The sequence below is a fragment of the Oncorhynchus keta genome, chromosome 15 (genome assembly GCF_023373465.1).
Source record: "Oncorhynchus keta strain PuntledgeMale-10-30-2019 chromosome 15, Oket_V2, whole genome shotgun sequence".
Classification (NCBI taxonomy): Eukaryota; Metazoa; Chordata; class Actinopteri; order Salmoniformes; family Salmonidae; genus Oncorhynchus; species Oncorhynchus keta.
This window is the reverse complement of record NC_068435.1, coordinates 30597635-30616899: the sequence shown is the minus strand read 5'-3', so window position 1 is coordinate 30616899 and position 19265 is coordinate 30597635. Positions and strand designations below refer to the sequence as shown.

At 43.4% G+C, this 19265-nt stretch overlaps 1 protein-coding gene across 4 annotated transcripts in view; it reads left to right on the top strand.

The window, feature by feature from the left end:
* LOC118394762 (solute carrier family 22 member 23-like) overlaps nt 1-19265 on the top strand; it is a 457726-nt gene that overhangs the window by 390769 nt on the left and 47692 nt on the right. Inside the window, exon 1 of one of the 4 annotated variants that reach the window (XM_035788289.2) lies at nt 5050-5881. The exons of 1 other annotated variant lie outside the window; for it this stretch is intronic. In XM_035788289.2, the coding sequence (XP_035644182.1) occupies nt 5435-5881 (447 nt within the window). In that variant the 5' untranslated portion in view covers nt 5050-5434. Of the gene's footprint in view, nt 1-5049; nt 5882-14334; nt 14422-19265 lie in introns of those variants that run through there. 2 more of the 4 variants (XM_052463846.1, XM_052463845.1) reach the window with 2 other exon arrangements.

Here is a 19265-nt window from a genome sequence, read left to right as displayed (position 1 = left end):
CTAGTGAGTGTTGACAATTTCCGACACACACACCTACACACATCTACGCACACGCGCGCGCGCACACACACACAAACACACGCAGGTCAACCGATGCACATACGGTTTGGCTTCCCGCCACACCTGAGATTGTTGCCATGGTGACAAAGAAGCAGGTTTGAACAATAACAAACAGTAGGGTGAGACAGGGCTTGTTTGAGTGGTAAGGCGAAAGCAGACGACTGTGGACGAAAGTCGAGGAGTGAAGTCGGGGGAGGTGCATCTGCGACAGCCGAAGTCGGACATTGTTGTGGATTTCAAACAGCAAGGCTTAGATAATCATGGCAGTGTCAACATAGATTGTATTCTTTCTAAATGTCAAAATACATGTTTCTATACCCCCATATCACATACTCACAAACTGAAAACATAATGTGTCAAAACATGTATTGGTTATGGTTAGACTGGTCTCAAATAGCACTTTTCATTTGCTATCCCTTGTAGCTTTAGAATCGCCCAAAGTTTGGTTCCTGTTTCAGTCACGTATTTGGCCACATTCACGTGGGTCAAACAAAAACATTAGTTGACAAATAGTGCCTCGCATGATGCAGTTGGTGAGAAGCAACTGCAGCGACTTGAAGGCGACTTCATCAAAAACTGCATGACCAGTTCATGCAGTCGAGATGTCAGGCAAGTCGTACAATTTTTATAACCATAATGCAACACGCTTTGAAAGGCGGTTGACAAAAGTGACCCATTCGAACGTGCCCACAGATAGTGTTGTGGTGTGAGGGCAGGTCAGGTTTTATTGGCAGACACTCAACAAAGTGGGCAAAAACTGGTTGAATCAATATTGTTTCCATGATGATGTTGAATGAACGTAGAAAACGAATTGGATTTCCAAGAGTCATCTATGTAAGGGAATTTTGTATTTTTTGACAACTCAACCAAATGTAAATCGAAACTAGACTTTGAACTGACGTCTGTACCCAGTGGGTTGTAAACAGGCTACATTGACAGGACCAGGTTTTGTGGGAAAGGTTTGTGAGCATATTAGTGATATTGCACAATTATAAAAAGTTTCCCTGAAACATTACTGTTAACTCTGCTCAACTAGGATGGGAATAATTGTATTTTTGTAAATCAAATATTATGTGTCACATGCTTCGTAAACAACAGGTGTAGACCAACAATGCAGAGAGAAAGATACATTTATTTTTTATAAATAGAAATAGTGACACAAGGAATAAATACACAGTAAATAACGAATAACAATAACGAGAAACTGTAACATGTATACAGGGACTACCAGTATCGAGTCGATGTGCAGTGGTACGAGGTAATTGAGGTTGCTATGTACATACAGGTCGGGGCAAAGTTACTAGGCAACAGGATAGATAATACACAGTAGCAGCAGCGTTTCTGTGGTGTGTAAGTGTGTCTGAGTGAGTGGGTGTGTGTGCATAGAGTCAGTGCAGAAGAGTTAGTGCAAATAATTGTTTGTGTGTGTTGGGGTGTTAGTGTCCAGTGTGTGTATGCATAGAGTCAGTGCAAACGAGTCCAATAAAGGGTCAATGCAGGTAGTCCAGGTAGCCATTTGCTTCGCTGTTTAGCAGTCGTATGGCTTGGGGGTAGAAGCTGTTCATGGTCCAGTTGGTTCGAGACTTGGTGCAGACACAATAAAGGTAGCCTAGCGGTTAGATCGTTGGGCCAGTAACCGAAAGGGTGCTGGTTCAAATACCCAAGTTAATTAGTCAAAAGGTGAAAAATCTGTTGATGTGCCCTTGAGCAAGGCAATTTGCTATAGGGGTGCTGTACTACTATGGCTGACCCTGTAAAACAATGCATATGACAATACATTTTTAAAATTTTTTTTTACATGATATCTTTTCATAATAACTATGCCCTAAGCCACATTGAGCGTAAAAATAGTACCTTGAACAGTCAAATGCTACATTGACAGTTACATTTGTAGATATATGTCTTTGATCTTTGCTAAGAGCTGTATAATTCCCACATCAAGGTTGACAAGAGTTGTTATTCAGGTTTAGCAGTGCAGGTCAGCAGTGTGTCAGTTAAGACAATGGTAACAAACTGGAACTGCTCCATGATCTGTTAAGACTACAGTAGGTCTGTTAAGACTACAGTAGGTCTGTATTCTACAGTAGCGGAGAGGAGCTCGGAAACAGTCAGAGAGTTGCATCTTTGGTTGGGGCTGACTGTTACCAAATGGAGCCTATGCTAGTGGTGCTTATTGAAATGTCAAACAAGGAAATAAGTAACTGAGTTATGTGTCATTTGACTCATTTCCATTTACTATCTACATTCAAAATAAATACCTTGTAATTTCTGTACTGTAAAATAAAGTGGTACCAAAATAATAATTGAAAAACATCACATTTTGGGGACAGTTCCATTACCGACAATCCAAGGCCTATGTCAAGGCCTACGTCCTTTAGAATGACTGTTCACACTTTTTTGTGAAAACTAAAAATGGCAATGCTGTAGTGACACACTGTAACCAGCAGAGGGTGGCATTGCCACTAAATAGAAATAAAAGAGGAAGGGGTGAAAGGGGTGAAACGTTAAATCAAATATATACCAGTCAAAAGTTTGGACACACCTACACATTCAAAGTTTTTTCTTTATTTTTACTATTTTATACATTGTAGAATAATAGTGTATACATCAAAACTATTAAATAACATATATAGAATCATGCGGTAACCAAAAAAGGGGGTTAAACAAATTCAAATAGATTTGATATTCTTCAAAGGAGCCACCCATTGCCTTGATGACAGCTTTGCACACTCTTGGCTGGTTTTCCTTCACTCTGCAGTCCAACTCATCCCAAATACCTTGTTTTTTCCCACCCTTTTTTCGTGGTATCCAATTGGTAGTAGTTAAAGTCTCGTCTCATCGCTGCAACTACGGACTCGGGAGAGGCGAAGGTCGAGAGCAATGCATCCTCCGAAACACAACCCAACCAAGCCGGAAGCCAGCCACACCAATGTGTTGGAGGAAACACCAACGATCAGATCTGGCGATCTGGTCAGCATGCACTGCGCCCGGCCCGACACAGGAGTAGCTAGTGCGCGATGAGACAAGGATACCGCTGCCGGACAAACCCTCCCCAACCCGGACGATTCTGGGCCAATTGTGTGCCGCCCCATGGGCCTCCCGGTCACGACCGGCTTCCAGAATCTCTGGTGGCACAGCTAGCACTGCGATGCAGTGTCTTAGACACCCGGGAGGCCATACGGGAGGCCATCCCAAACTATCTCAATTGGGTGGAGGTTGTATGATTTTGGAGGCCAGGTCATCTGGTGCAGCACTCCATCACTCTCCTTCTTGGTTATATAGTCCTTACACAGCCTGAAGGTGTGTTGGGTCATTGGCCTGTTGAAAAACAAATGATAGTCCCACTAAGCCCAAACCAGATGGGATGGCGTATCGCTCCAGAATGCTGTTGTAGCCAAGCTGGTTAAGCGTGCCATGAATTCTTAATAAATCACAGTGTCACCAGCAAAACACCCCCACACCATCACACCTCCTCCTCCATGCTTCACTGTGTGAACCACACATGCGGAGATCATCCACTCATCTACTCTGCATCTCACAAAGACACAGTGGTTGGAACCAAAAATCTTAAATTTAGACTCATCAGACCAAAGGACAGATTTCCACTGGTCTAATGTCCATTGCTTGTGTTTCTTGGCCCAAGCAAGTCACTTGTACTTATTGGTGTCCTTTAGTAGTGGTTTCTTTGTAGCAATTCGACCATGAAGGCCTGGATTTCCGGATTGACTGACCTTCATGTCTTAAAGTAATAATGTACTGTTTTCTGTGCTTATTTGAGCTGTTCTTGCCTTGTCTTTTACCAAATAGGGTTATCTTCTTTATACCATCCCTACCTTGTCACAACACAACTGATTGGCTCAAACACATTAAGACGGAAAGAAATTCCACAAATTAATTTTTAACAAGGCACACCTGTTAGTTGAAATGCATTACAGGTGACTACCTCATGAAGCTGGTTGAGAAAATGCCAAGAGTGTGCAAAGCTGTTATTTCATCATTTTGATGTCTTCGCTATTATTCTACAATGTAGAAAATAGTAAAAAATAAAGAAAAACCCTGGATTGAGTAGGTGTGTCCAAACTTTTGACTGGTACTGTACTTCATAATGATTTTGTTGTGTTGATTTCAATTAAGTAATTTCCTCATAGTTTACATTATTTTATCTGACCACACAAGGCAGTGTAGCTGAGAGTTACAGTTAATCATTACTTAAATAATAATGTGATAAGATCATAAAATAACGTGGTTGACTGACTGTATTGCACAGGTGATATTAATCACTCTCTCTGTATATCTGTGGTAATAATAAAATACCCCCTGTATGTGTGTGTGCGTGCGTGTGTGTGTGTGTGTGTGTGTGTGTGTGTGTGTGTGTGTGTGTGTGTGTGTGTGTGTGTGTGTGTGTGTGTGTGTGAGAGAGTAGGTCTCCACCCCTACATTTTTCTTCTCAACTCTCAATTGCATTCCCTCTTCTCCTTTCCCTCCACTAGGACAGTCCTATTGTCACAGAACTATAAAGGGCAGGCGTATGGCCTACTAAACGTCTCCTACACACATTACAATGGGGACGTTCAACAAAAAGAGCTGTTAAAAAAAGCGACGTTCTTCGCAAACGACCCACCACTAGTATATTATTATGCACCTTGTAGGTGTATGCGACGGAAAAGGGTGGAGGGTTGCTCAAAGTCCTGCCTATCTTATTCTGCAAACAGAATCCGTAGTACTCCACCGCTGTGTAAATGATTAAAAAAACATCAACTTTCGATATAGCGGATGACTTGACAGGAAAGAGGGAATATGCTTGTGTTTACAAAAAGTCAGAGCTCAATGAGTGTATTGTACTCTGTAATTACATCTGCAACCTTGTACGTGTGACTATTTAACTCTAAACGCTATAGGCTACTCTAAAGGACTGTATTCGGGCAGGTGTGTTACCTGTACGTGCAACCGTGTAAGGGACAAGGTTGTATTCCCTTCCTTGGTTTACTACTTCTTCCGGCACAGCTCACACAGATAGGTTGATCAAATTCTATGCAAATTAGATGTATCCAGCAGATGGGAAATATTGGTGATTAAAAACTTCACTCGCCGCATGTTGTCGCGCTTGTCTGTTCTAATGTAGGACATTTGCCAGCCTGCATTTAAACCTGCTTGCTGTCAGCCAAATAAGCGCTTTTCCTTCAGTGACAATAGTGCGGGGAGTCCACCTAAACAGGATCACAGGGAGTGAGCAGCTTCCTGGTCATAAAAAAGTGCGTCTTGCTTCAATTTCAGTGATTGCCTACGCACCGCAGTCACCACCAGAGCGGGGTTATTGACGCAGTGTGGAGTCTCCCGGCAGCATTGCCAACTCGGCTGCACTACAGACGCATCCATGAGCGAAACCGCGATGGCCGTGGTACAGCTCGATACCGAGGACCATCAATCGGAGAACGGCTTTGTGTCCCCCGAAACCGAGTCGCCGGGATTGCTCACACGCATTGACAGTTGTGTCTTGCCTTTTCTTGGGGGATTTGGGAAATACCAGAGACAGCTAATCGTGCTGACATGGATTCCGGCGTTATTTATTGGATTCAGCCAGTACTCTGATGAATTCCTTCTTGCCCAACCGAACAACACATGTGTTCCGCCTATGGCAAACACGACCAATTTGAGTAGAAGTCCTTTATTTCATGGGGCAAATAATAGTTTTCCGCGAACAGCGGCGTACGTTTATACCAATGGCACCCACAATGATACGGCTAGGCATCTGCAACATTGTATGTGCAAAGAGTGGACGTTTGAGCTGCATACCGGACTCATTCAGAATGTGGTTACCAAGGTAAGTTTCGTGGCCTGACATTGAGCAATTAGGACTGCATTTCCATAGTTTATATTATGTCATATACATTCCTCCCTCTTTTCAGACGAGGTGCATTGGGTCAATTGATTTTATAATAGGCTATTAGCATATTGTGGCGGGTTACCCACAGCCATGAGTAAAGGCTGTTACCAGAGGGCTTTTGTCGTTTTTACATAGGTTAATAGTCGTACAATAAAACAATTCCATGTATTTTGTGGTCTCATAATATAATGTTTTGATTACAGACCAGCACCTGGTTTAACCGTCACACCTTCATATGAGTCAAAACATATGGCTGGTTCATGCATTGCAGCCTCCAATATCCTACTGGCGCAACAAGCCCAGGAATGGATCATAAAATGAGCTGCTACACTGAGTACATTAATAACCTGTTCGTGGGGCTAAGAATAATAATGGTCAATAACTGGCAGTATGTTGGCAGTTCTGTGATCTTAATTTTAACATGCCAACAGTATTCTTAATCGAGGGATGGCATGACATTACTCTTCCGAGCAGCTGACGAGGTGTGAGCTAGAGTGGAGAGATCTCTGACCACGGCGGAATGTGCCCGTGGCCATAAAGACCCAGACCAAAGTGATACTCGAGTTTTGATTTAGAGCAAAGGGCATGTACTGTCATGCTCATTAGTGCTCCTCCCGAGAATAATCACTTCCCTGTTTTGCTATTGCCACCTGCCATATATTTAATTTAACACGCCAACACTAGTCTGCCTTTCTTTCTGAATTTATATCTGAAAAGTATACACGACTACTGTATCAAGGACTGTAGTCATCAGGTAATGTGATTTTTGCCCCGTTTCCATTGCATTTTTAGTTGTTGATAGTTCAAATTAGGGCTGGGAGATATGGCCCAAATATTATCTCATGGTATTTAAAAACACATTGAACGGTATGACGGTATTTTTCATTTTTGAATAATGAAAGGTCTACATTTGCTTTGAGCCGTTAGTTGAACTACAACAGCAACTGAACTAAGCAGTATACCATATTTTCTGACATACTGTTATTGATGCAGGGCCCGGTTTGGGTTTTTACTTTAACTTCTCCACCGGTATTAGAATGTTTGGTTTGTTAAATGTGATACGCCATGTGATCCTAGGGTGGCAACAAATACATTCGAAGTGATTTCAATTAGTCTTTCTCCAGTCTGATTGTTTTATGGTGTTCAATTCAACTTCAACAAAACAAATGTACGCACTTTTATAATTTCTGAAGTTCCTGCACCCAATTGTCATACTTGAGTAAAGATAAGCTATAGAAAATGACTCACGTGGAAGTGAGTCACCCAGTAAAATACTACTTGAGTCAGTCTAAAATTATTTTGTTTAAAATATACTTAAATATCAAAAGTAAATGTCATTTATACAATGTACTTAAGTGTCAAAAGTGAAACTATAAATAATTTCAAATTCCTTATATTTAGCAAACCAGATGTCATTCTTTTTTATTTTATTTTACATACGGATAGCCAGGGGCACATTACACCACTCAGACATAATTTACAAACAAAGCATTTGTGTTTAGTGAGTCCTCCAGATCAGAGGCAGTAGATGTCAAGAGAACATCCCTGGTCTAGGGTGTGAATTTAGCCATTTTCCTGTGCTGCTAAGCATTCCAAATGTAATGAGTACTTTTAGGTACCAGAGAAAAAGTATGGAGTAAAAAGTACAATATTTTCTTCGGGAATGTAGAAAAGTACAAGTTGTAAAAATAAAATGACTTAAGTAAAAATACTTTCAAGTACTAAAGTGCTTTACACCACTGCCACGTAGAGCTGCACGATATGGGCAAATAATCTCACACTTATTTTTAACCAAATGTTGCAATTGCAATTTGACTTGCGAATTAGAGAAACAACTGATGGAATCGTGGAAATATAATGACTATTCTATAGTTAGAATATAATAGTGGCCACTTTTGAATACAGTTTTAGATGACAACTAATTAAAATGCCAGGGAGGAGTTATTGTGACAGGGTAGGAACTAAAGTTTTAGTGTTTCCTAGGGGACTCAGGAAGCTTTCGCTGCATTGCATGTTTTCTCTTAGCTTCATGTAGCTAACGTTTTCTTGCTTTGCATATTACTCTTTGATTTAGAAGATACTTTTGCACAAACAGCATGCTGATTTAGGTCTACACTATCGCTGGTATTATCAGGCTGTATTAGCTACGTTTGCTCTTACTCATTACATGTATTAGCTAGCTATTAGCATATCACAAGATTTAGGGCAACTTGCTAAGAAAACACAAACTAGCTGTTTGCTGATGTAAGAAACAAACTAATACTGTCATTATAGAATGCTGGTGGATTTATATTAAGAAGCAAAGTGAAAACAACATTGTTATCAACATTGTTGCATGTGCTGCATTGACCATGCAGACTGAACGAACGCAAGTCTCGTGGTTGAGGAACATCACATGCGCTCCTTGAATGACAGGGGGCGTGGCTAGGTCTGTGTGGAAAGTGGTGCTAAGGGAGATGACTCAAGTAGCGAAGTAAGCTATAAAAAATGACATTACACATGGCGTATCACATTTAACAAACCAAACATTCTAATACCGGTGGAGAAGTTTAAGTAAAAACCCAAACCGGGCCCTGCATCAATAACAGTATGTCAGAAAATATGGTATACTGCTTAGTTCAGTTGCTGTTGTAGTTCAATTCCTCTTCCTCTGGTGTTTATCGATCCGCACAGGCCTAGATCTAGGCCTCCAGCACTGAAACTCTCATCCATGCCTCCGGAACTTCCTGTTTAGCCTATTGCAACACTCTCCTCACTGGTATCCCCAAGTCAACAAACAGGTCACTGACCATCTCGAATCCCACCGTACCTTCTCCGCTGTGCAATCTGGTTTCCGAGCCAGTCACGGGTGCACCTCAGCCACACTCAAGGTACTAAACGATATCATAACCGCCATTGATAAAAGACAGTACTGTGCAGCCGTCTTCATCGACCTTGCCAAAGCTTTCGACTCTTGTCAATCGCCATATTCTTATCGGCAGACTCAGTAGCCTCGGTTTTTCGGATGACTGCCTTGCCTGGTTCACCAACTACTTTGCAGACAGAGTTCAGTGTGTCAAATCGGAGGGCATGCTGTCCGGTCCTCTGGCAGTCTCTATGGGGGTGCCACAGGGTTCAATTCTCGGGCCGACTCTTCTCTGTATATATCAATGATGTTGCTCTTGCTGCGGGCGATTCCCTGATCCACCTCTACGCAGATGACACCATTCTATATACTTCCGGCCCGTCCTTGGACACTGTGCTATCTAACCTCCAAACGAGCTTCAATGCCATACAACACTCCTTCCGTGGCCTCCAACTGCTCTTAAACGCTAGTAAAACCAAATGCATGCTTTTCAACCGATCGCTGCCTGCACCCGCACGCCTGACCAGCATCACCACCCTGGATGGTTCCGACCTTGAATATGTGGACATCCTATAAGTACCTAGGTGTCTGGCTAGACTGTAAACTCTCCTTCCAGACTCATCTCAAACATCTCCAATCGAAAATCAAATCAAGAGTCGGCTTTCTATTCCGCAACAAAGCCTCCTTCACTCACGCCGCCAAACTTACCCTAGTAAAACTGACTATCCTACCGATCCTCGACTTCGGCGATGTCATCTACAAAATTGCTTCCAACACTCTACTCAGCAAACTGGATGCAGTTTATCACAGTGCCATCCGTTTTGTCACTAAAGCACCTTATACCACCCACCACTGCGACTTGTATGCTCTAGTCGGCTGGCCCTCGCTACATATTCGTCGCCAGACCCACTGGCTCCAGGTTATCTTCAAGTCCATGCTAGGTAAACCTCCGCCTTATCTCAGTTCACTGGTCACGATGGCAACACCCATCCGTAGCACGCGCTCCAGCAGGTGTATCTCACTGATCATCCCTAAAGCCAACACCTTATTTGGCCGCCTTTCGTTCCAGTACTCTGCTACCTGTGACTGGAACGAATTGCAAAAATCGCTGAAGTTGGAGACTTATCTCCCTCACCAACTTCAAACATCTACTATCTGAGCAGCTAACTGATCGCTGCAGCTGTACATAGTCTATTGGTAAATAGCCCACCCATTTTCACTTACCTCATCCCCATACTGTTTTTATTTATTTACTTTTCTGCTCTTTTGCACACCAATATCTCTACCTGTACATGACCATCTGATCATTTATCATTCCAGTGTTAATCTGCAAAATTGTAATTATTCGCCTACCTCCTCATGCCTTTTGCACACTGTATATAGACTCCCCCTTTTTTTCTACTGTGTTATTGACTTGTTAATTGTTTACTCCATGTGTAACTCTGTGTTGTCTGTTCACACTGCTATGCTTTATCTTGGCCAGGTCGCAGTTGCAAATGAGAACTTGTTCTCAACTAGCCTACGTGGTTAAATAAAGGTGAAAAAAAATAAATTAAAAAACGAATTCAACTGAAATCTGCTGCCAGAATCCTCACCCGCATCAGGCCAACCGAACACATCACACCAATCCTAAACAATCTACACTGGCTCCCTGTGCAATCCCGTATTAACTTCTCACCTACAAAGCTATCCAGAACCTGGCACCCACCTCCTCCCAGTCTATGCCTCCCACTACCTCTGCTCCTCCTCTGCTGGTCTCCTTGCCACCCCCCTCTCCAACATGGGTGCTCGGCCTTTCAGCTGCAAGGCACCCAGGTCCTGGGAATGCACTCCCCCACACACACAACATGCAGAGAGACAGTCATCTCATTCAACATCCTCCTAAGAACACACCTCTTCAAGGATGTCGATAACATTAAGCCCATAGCAGGGGTAGGCAACCCTGTTCATGAAGTGCCGTAGACTGCGTGAATTTGTTCCAACTAGTCACCACACCCGACCAACTGAGCTAAGGTTTGCCTACCCCTGGCCTATAGTTTAGGATTGATTCTGCCACCCCCCCCCTTCTGTGTCTTCTCTGTATACCTATGTGTACCCTTACCCTAAACCCGGTCTGTAACTTATTCCCAACCTAACCCCCTAAACCCTTACCCTCTAGTCTAAACTGTATCCTCTACCCAACCCCTCTTTTTATCGGTCCTGTTTTGTCTGGTCCATTAATTTAAAATTGCACTTTGATGCACTTCATTTGATGATCTTATGTACCAACTGCACTTGATTTGATGTAGCCCTACCTTTTAATATAAGATGTTATTGAGTGCCCTGGAAGGTGTCCACCAAATAAAATGTATTTATTTATTATATACTAGGCTTAGATATACTTTAAAAAAAAAATAGTGACACAAAACAGGATTTTGCACTTTCAAAATAGACTTCACAAGGCCTACTATTTCACAAAAGGGTGTCTTTCTGCGAGAAGATATTGAGAAATCATTTGGCATTCTTCTCATGGACCCCTAGCGGTATAAAAGTACATCCATAGCAGAGATGCCATTTCTGGAGGGCTGCACATCAGCAACAAAACTACGACTAGGCCAATGTTGTACACCCCCAAATTGTTTGCTGGGCTTTGTCATTACACTTTGTCCCAGTGAGTCCTTTCTAATGTGTAGTAAGTTCTACATAGATAAACTAAACATCGTCTAGAGTCTTGACTGAGGTAATGAGTTTATATTTTTATCAAAAAGGTTGAAAACTGAACTTTAAGGTCACGTATTACTACATTCTAAATGCTATGTCCTGTGTCCCTGTCATTTGTGTTTTATGTGAGTCAAAGGTGTGTTTACACCTGTCGAAAGAACTTAAAAAAAAAAAGTAGCCTAGTATCTCCATCTCCGTGGGGCAGGGAAGGAAGGGGCAGTAGAGTTTGTTAGTTTTCTGTTGAAGGTACACATTCGTAATCAAACACTGTACTTCAAATACACCAGTTTACCCACAGATGCGTCATCCAGGCCAGTGTTTCTCAACTCAAGTCCATAAGTACACATTTTTGTTGTTGCCCCGGGGACAAACTGTTCGAATTCAACTCATTACATGCTTAATGACTAGTTCACATGTTGAATCAGGTGTGCTTGTTGATGCTTACAAAAAAAATATACTGTTGGTACTTGAGGACTGGAGTTGGGAAACACTGTAGTCTGGTCTATATTGACCTAGACCTGACATTTTGCCACTCAAAGGCGTAAGAGGACCAGCTTGATAAAGAGGCTGGTTTTGAAGCCTCAGTACTATACGGGGGACGGCTCACCTCTCACAGTTCTGGGCGACTTTAACCTCCCCACGTCTACCTTTGACTCATTCCTCTCTGCCTCCTTCTTTCCACTCCTCTCCTCTTTTGACCTCACCCTCTCACCCTCCCCCCCTACTCACAAGGCAGGCAATACGCTTGACCTCATCTTTACTAGATGCTGTTCTTCCACTAACCTCATTGCAACTCCCCTCCAAGTCTCCGACCACTACCTTGTATCCTTTTCCCTCTCGCTCTCATCCAACACTTCCCACACTGCCCCTACTCGGATGGTATCGCGCCGTCCCAATCTTCGCTCTCTCTCCCCGCTACTCTCTCCTCTTCCATCCTATCTTCTCTTCCCTCTGCTCAAACTTTCTCCAACCTATCTCCTGATTCTGCCTCCTCAACCCTCCTCTCCTCCCTTACTGCATCCTTTGACTCCCTATGTCCCCTATCCTCCAGGCCGGCTCGGTCCTCCCCTCCCGCTCCGTGGCTCGACGACTCATTGCGAGCTCACAGAACAGGGCTCCGGGCAGCCGAGCGGAAATGGAGGAAAACTCGCCTCCTGCGGACCTGGCATCCTTTCACTCCCTCCTCTCTACATTTTCCTCCTCTGTCTCTGCTGCTAAAGCCACTTTCTACCATTCTAAATTCCAAGCATCTGCCTCTAACCCTAGGAAGCTCTTTGCCACCTTCTCCCTCCTGAATCCTCCCCCCTCCCTCCTCCTCCCTCTCTGCAGATGACTTCGTCAACCATTTTGAAAAGAAGGTCGATGACATCCGATCCTCGTTTGCTAAGTCAAACGACACCGCTGTTCTGCTCACACTGCCCTACCCTATGCTCTGACCTCTTTCTCCCCTCTCTCTCCAGATGAAATCTCGCGTCTTGTGACGGCCGGCCGCCCAACAACCTGCCCGCTTGACCCTATCCCCTCCTCTCTTCTCCAGACCATTTCCGGAGACCTTCTCCCTTACCTTACCTCGCTCATCAACTCATCCCTGACCGCTGGCTCAAGAGAGCGAGAGTTGCACCCCTTCTGAAAAAACCTACACTCGATCCCTCCGATGTCAACAACTACAGACCAGTATCCCTTCTCTCTTTTCTCTCCAAAACTCTTGAGCGTGCCGTCCTTGGCCAGCTCTACCGCTATCTCTCTCAGAATGACCTTCTTGATCCAAATCAGTCAGGTTTCAAGACTAGTCATTCAACTGAGACTGCTCTTCTCTGTATCACGGAGGCGCTCCGCACTGCTAAAGCTAACTCTCTCTCCTCTGCTCTCATCCTTCTAGACCTATCGGCTGCCTTCGATACTGTGAACCATCAGATCCTCCTCTCCACCCTCTCCGAGTTGGGCATCTCCGGCGCGGCCCACGCTTGGATTGCGTCCTACCTGACAGGTCGCTCCTACCAGGTGGCGTGGCGAGAATCTGTCTCCTCACCACGCGCTCTCACCACTGGTGTCCCCCAGGGCTCTGTTCTAGGCCCTCTCTTATTCTCGCTATACACCAAGTCACTTGGCTCTGTCATAACCCCCTTCTGATGACCAGGTGGCGAATCGCATCTCTGCATGTCTGGCAGACATATCAGTGTGGATGACGGATCACCACCTCAAGCTGAACCTCAGCAAGACGGAGCTCCTCTTCCTCCCGGGGAAGGACTGCCCGTTCCATGATCTCGCCATCACGGTTGACAACTCCATTGTGTCCTCCTCCCAGAGCGCTAAGAACCTTGGCGTGATCCTGGACAACACCCTGACGTTCTCAACTAACATCAAGGCGGTGTCCGTTCCTGTAGGTTCATGCTCTACAACATCCGCAGAGTTGCCTCACACAGGAAGCGGCGCAGGTCCTAATCCAGGCACTTGTCATCTCCCGTCTTGATTACTGCAACTGCTGTTGGCTGGGCTCCCTGCCTGTGCCATTAAACCCCTACAACTCATCCAGAACGCCGCAGCCCGTCTGGTGTTCAACCTTCCCAAGTTCTCTCACGTCACCCCGCTCCTCCGCTCTCTCCACTGGCTTCCAGTTGAAGCTCGCATCCGCTACAAGACCATGGTGCTCGCCTACGGAGCTGTGAGGGAACGGCACCTCAGTACCTCCAGGCTCTGATCAGGCCCTACACCCAAACAAGGGCACTGCGTTCATCCACCTCTGGCCTGCTCGCCTCCCTACCACTGAGGAAGTACAGTTCCCGCTCAGCCCAGTCAAAACTGTTCGCTGCTCTGGCCCCCAATGGTGGAACAAACTCCCTCACGACGCCAGGACAGCGGAGTCAATCACCACCTTCCGGAGACACCTGAAACCCCACCTCTTCAAGGAATACCTAGGATAGGGTAAGTAAGGGTAAGTAATCCTTCTCACCCCCTTCTCCCCCAACAAGATTTAGATGCAAGTGGCTGTTCCACTGGTTGTCATAAGGTGTATGCACCAATTTGTAAGTCGCTCTGGATAAGAGCGTCTGCTAAATGACTTAAATGTTAAATGTTAATACGGTCACTGTTGCAGTGACCGTATTACCGGCGGCCACGAGTCACAAAGGCAGTCAAATTCCACATGACTGTTTAGTCACGGTAATAAGACTTCTCCAAGCTCTGTTGCTGCTGCTGGTAATTAGTAGCTTACCAAACTTACCTTTTACTCGGCACTCTATTGTTCCTCTAATCACTCTGACATCAATGCAATTGTATTTGAAAATCTAATTCAAACACTTCATGAGAGCCCATGAACTCATGTTGTGCAACATTTCTATAGGCTATGCAATTGCGGGAGGAAACAGAGTTGATGGCCACTATTAAAAAGAGGATCCCATCAGCTTTCTATACGCTTACTATATTTCTCAACTTTTCTAATATTAAGCACATTGCTTATATTTACAACAGGAGAATAGCCTACCTGGCTGGCATGAAAATGAACCATGGGGAAAAGCGTCCTGCATTCGCTATTTATGTGCATAGATGACATGTATTTTTTCCACTGCCCATTTCGATACAGGTGCATGATAATGCTCCATTCTACATCTAAACATATGTCACACATATATATTGTTTAGTCTATGTAAAGACCAGATTAAATCAAGAATAGTCTGATCGGTGCCAACATGAGCCTTTCACTTGTGAGTTCTATATTATCACTTGAATGATACCCTGCATAAGAAACAATGCGTTTTTATTGTAAGTTTTTAAAATCCGAGTCGCACACCTCATGTTGCCTAGCCAATAGGCCTATGTGTTTTAATACGGTTTGTATAACTAAAGTGGCAAAATGAATTCTTAAAATGAAGCATAATAATCTGCTTTACAAGGGGTGTAGACTCTAAGCAGAGTGTGAGTTTCAAGTTTGAGGGAGATCATTTTCACCATAAATGCACCTTTTATAATAAAATCGGTACATTTATAATTTCATTTCCGGTCGCTTTTAATAATGGAGTTTTCAACTAATGGAACATTTGAACTTAAAGCCTACCAACATGTGCGCATTGCTGCGTTTATTTTAGTGTAAGAGCTGTTTGAAAAGACAGCCTGGTTTGGTGGGATGGAGTTTTGGCCTGCATGTCGACGTCATCAGAAGGTAAATTAGTTAATAGACTATTTAAGAAACCACCTGCCAATAAATAACAGCTAGTTTTCAGTTTTCCGCTCGCCACTCAGAGTTATTGTTTGGGAAATTGCTCTTTGCAAACATTTTTTGAAAAAATCACAGTAGGTTACTTAATTGTTGCCCATAAATAATTTGATAGAGATACAAATGTCTGCATTGGACTTTTGACATTTTATTTTTTTTAAACAATATCTAACAATGTTGCATCATTCCACCTCCTCTCTTGGACTAAGTAGTATAGCTAATGATATTTGTGTTGGTGTTCCTGTTGACACTGGCACCAGGGCAAGGCAGTTCTTGACACGGCCGAACAGTTGGTGACAAACTAGGTGTCCTTTTTCCCAAGCAAGCATTCCACAAACCAACAAGGTCGTCCCCAGAAGGAATTGATTCTCGGGCTAATGGACGAATCCAATCCCACTTAAAGGACCTCCATTAGAAGCCCACTCTCTTTCCCTAGACTCCTGGTCTGACATGCGATAACCAAGAAGTGACACACACGATGACATAAAGTGATGACACCGCAGTCCTTGGTGTGTTTTAGATTACGTAGGAATAACGGCACATGATTCCGTCTGAAAATTCTGTGTCTCCGTATCCTTCAGGAGTGGATCAGAGTGCCGACACCATGTAGTTTTCCTGTCACAATGTACCGGAACACACCGAAAATGTCTCATCTCAGACTTAACTCTTTCTAAAAGAAATCAAAGGAATTACTTTGGCAAAGTCTCTTGGAGTAGGCCTTGGCATAGCAATACAGTAAGAGGATATCTCCTTGAATAGTTATAGTACAACATAGTAATAATGCAATGAGAGTTTGGCTATATAGTCTTTTAAATATTAATAGTAGAGCAACAGAATGGATTTCCACGGTAACGTCTCCTTGAATAGTCATGGCATAGTAACTGTGCAACCCCCCCCCCCCATAGCTTTGTTCAGAGAAGGATTTGATAACGCTAGGCTCAGAGGAGGAGCGGATAGGGGCTGATGGGGGATCCAGACTGGCTGGTGTGGATGTGGAGGCCCATCCTAATTGAGACCTTGGGCTCCTCGGGGACTCGGTTAATTGGACTGAGCTGAATAAAATAAAACGAGCCTGGATCATTACAGCGAGACAGAGGGTCTCCCACTCTCCCTGCTTAATCTCATACCGCTCATATATTCTACCTTACATTTAGATGGCAGCAGTATCACACAGCCAGTTTTATGGCTCTACTCCTATCATCACATTCTATCTAGACCAGTGGTCGCCCACCGGTCAATCACGATAGACTGGTCGATCTTCAAGACATTCACCAGACATGCGCTCTGCCTACCGGGAGGGCCTGGGAGATCTGTGCATCTCCTGCACTGGTCAATTGGATAACTCAAATCGCAGGTTCCTACAGAGCTTCCACGTCCGTGGCCACAGCAAAGTTTTTGATGGGCTAATAGCTTACGTAAGATTTAATACATTTTAAAATCATGACCAGAGAGAGACTGTCAAAGTATACAGCAAAGAGCTGCTGTTTTTATGAGTTCATGTTTTAAGTTTTTATTCAGCACTGTATACACTGTTTTCATTCAACACTCTTACAAAACATAAAAGCTGCAATAAATAAGTAGCCAAGTGTATCGATAGCCCTCTGTTTTTATTATTATTTATTATCACCTCGTCAAGTGTATTTTTAATATCGATCCAGCTAGCTAGCTAATGATGGCTAGCCAGCATACTAGCCATGCATTCAGTAGCTAGCTAGCTAGCTTACCTAACAGATATGCAATAAAAATATGCTCTTACTCAGAGCTGCATCAATTTCTTTAAAGTACGGGCAGTACTGGGGGTTTGAGCAATTTGTTGTTGTTGTGCTTAATGCTCTGTCGATAGTTTATTTGTTCACAGTACTTCGCATCGTCGCCAAATGTTGACTTGACGGCTGGACATTCCTCACACACCTGCTTAAATATTTATTCCCAAACTTTTTATGGTTGTGAATCATTTCCTCAAAATGGTGCTGGAAGCGCAGCTCCCCCAACACAGATTTGAGGCATAATGTCTCCTCTCTTGCCCAGTGCCTGGTTTTCTTCGACTTGGGTGCCATATTTTAAATTGCCGCTGCGGTTTCCACGAGTGTTGTGGTAGGCGGAAGTAGTGTGTGACAAGTACATCTGGGAACAGACCAAACATATTATCAAACTCCCTCAGTGATATTTTTTTATTTGGGGGGGGAGAAGCCTTATCCCATGCGGATCGTTCATTAAAATCACTGATGTGCAATAGTAAAAATAGTAAAAAACTGGATCCAACTTCCAAGTCAAACTCTTTCTAGAGCTCTGACTTTCTAACATGAAGATCACTGACCTCATGATTTGATTTGACTTCACATTTTTTGGGGGGTGGGGGAGTTCCTAGTTGTCTTGAAAGCACCATGACCATCAGAAGCAGTTAACATCAGTCCAGTAAAATAAAATTAAAGGTAGTTATTTCAATTCATCCTCTGCAGTTCCTTGCAAATGCTACACTAACTGATATATTTTGTTATCAAAGCATGAGCATTTAAATATAATATGGTCTGAGAATAAATAACAAGATTGGCAGGCCAGGCATATAGCCAATATACTGTGATGATGAATTAAGCCTACTGCCCAAACCACATTTCTACAGAAAGTGATCTTGACTTAGAAAATGTTGGTGGCCACTGATCTAGACTATACTGACTAAAAACCCCAGTGTGGTCAAGGAATGTTGTGGTTGTCCATACTAATTAAGTTAGTGGTTGGAGAAGGCAGAGAAGGGGGTACAGCACTTCTTAAAATGTAGAAGTATCTAGGTGGGACTGTTGTATAGTAATTTCTCTAGCATAAGCCACCTGTGGGCGAGTGATTTGCTGATGTAAACAGAGTGCCCCATGTTGACTGTGGGGTTATGGTATGGATAGGCATTAGCCACAGACAAACGTAATTTTGTTTGATCAGTGGCAATTTGAATGCACAGAGATACTGTGATGAGATCCTGAGGCCCATTGAGCATGTTTGTGATGCTCTGTATGTCAGCCTGTTCCATTTCCCGCCAATATCTGAGGCAATTGGTGATCACACCAGATACTGACTGGGTTTCTGATCCACGCCCCTACCTTTTAAAAAAGGTATTTGTGACCGACAGAGGCACATCTGTATTCCATGTCGTGAAATCCATTGATTATGGCCTAATGAATTTATTTAAGTTGACTGATTTCCTTATATGAACTGTAACTCAGTAAAATCTTTGAAATTGTTGTTTCATTTTTATATTTCTGTAGTATAACAGCATGCAGTAATTCCTCAAATTTAAATAAGAAATGTTAGAATATACAGCTCCCCAAGCTTGCACCCCTATTCTCATACACGTTATGTGTATATATCCAAGCAGATATCTTCTTCGTTTTTTACAAAAGTCTTTATTCTTTACCTGTAGAAAAAGATTAACTGTATGTTATGACACCTCACTTTCAAACAAGTACGGCGAGATAAGGTTTGCACCCAATTCCACTTTAGTGACAGAGTAGCAGGACTGGATAATGGCCCCCACAATGCCCTGTGAGTGAATACAAGAACCCTTAGAGATTCTCAAA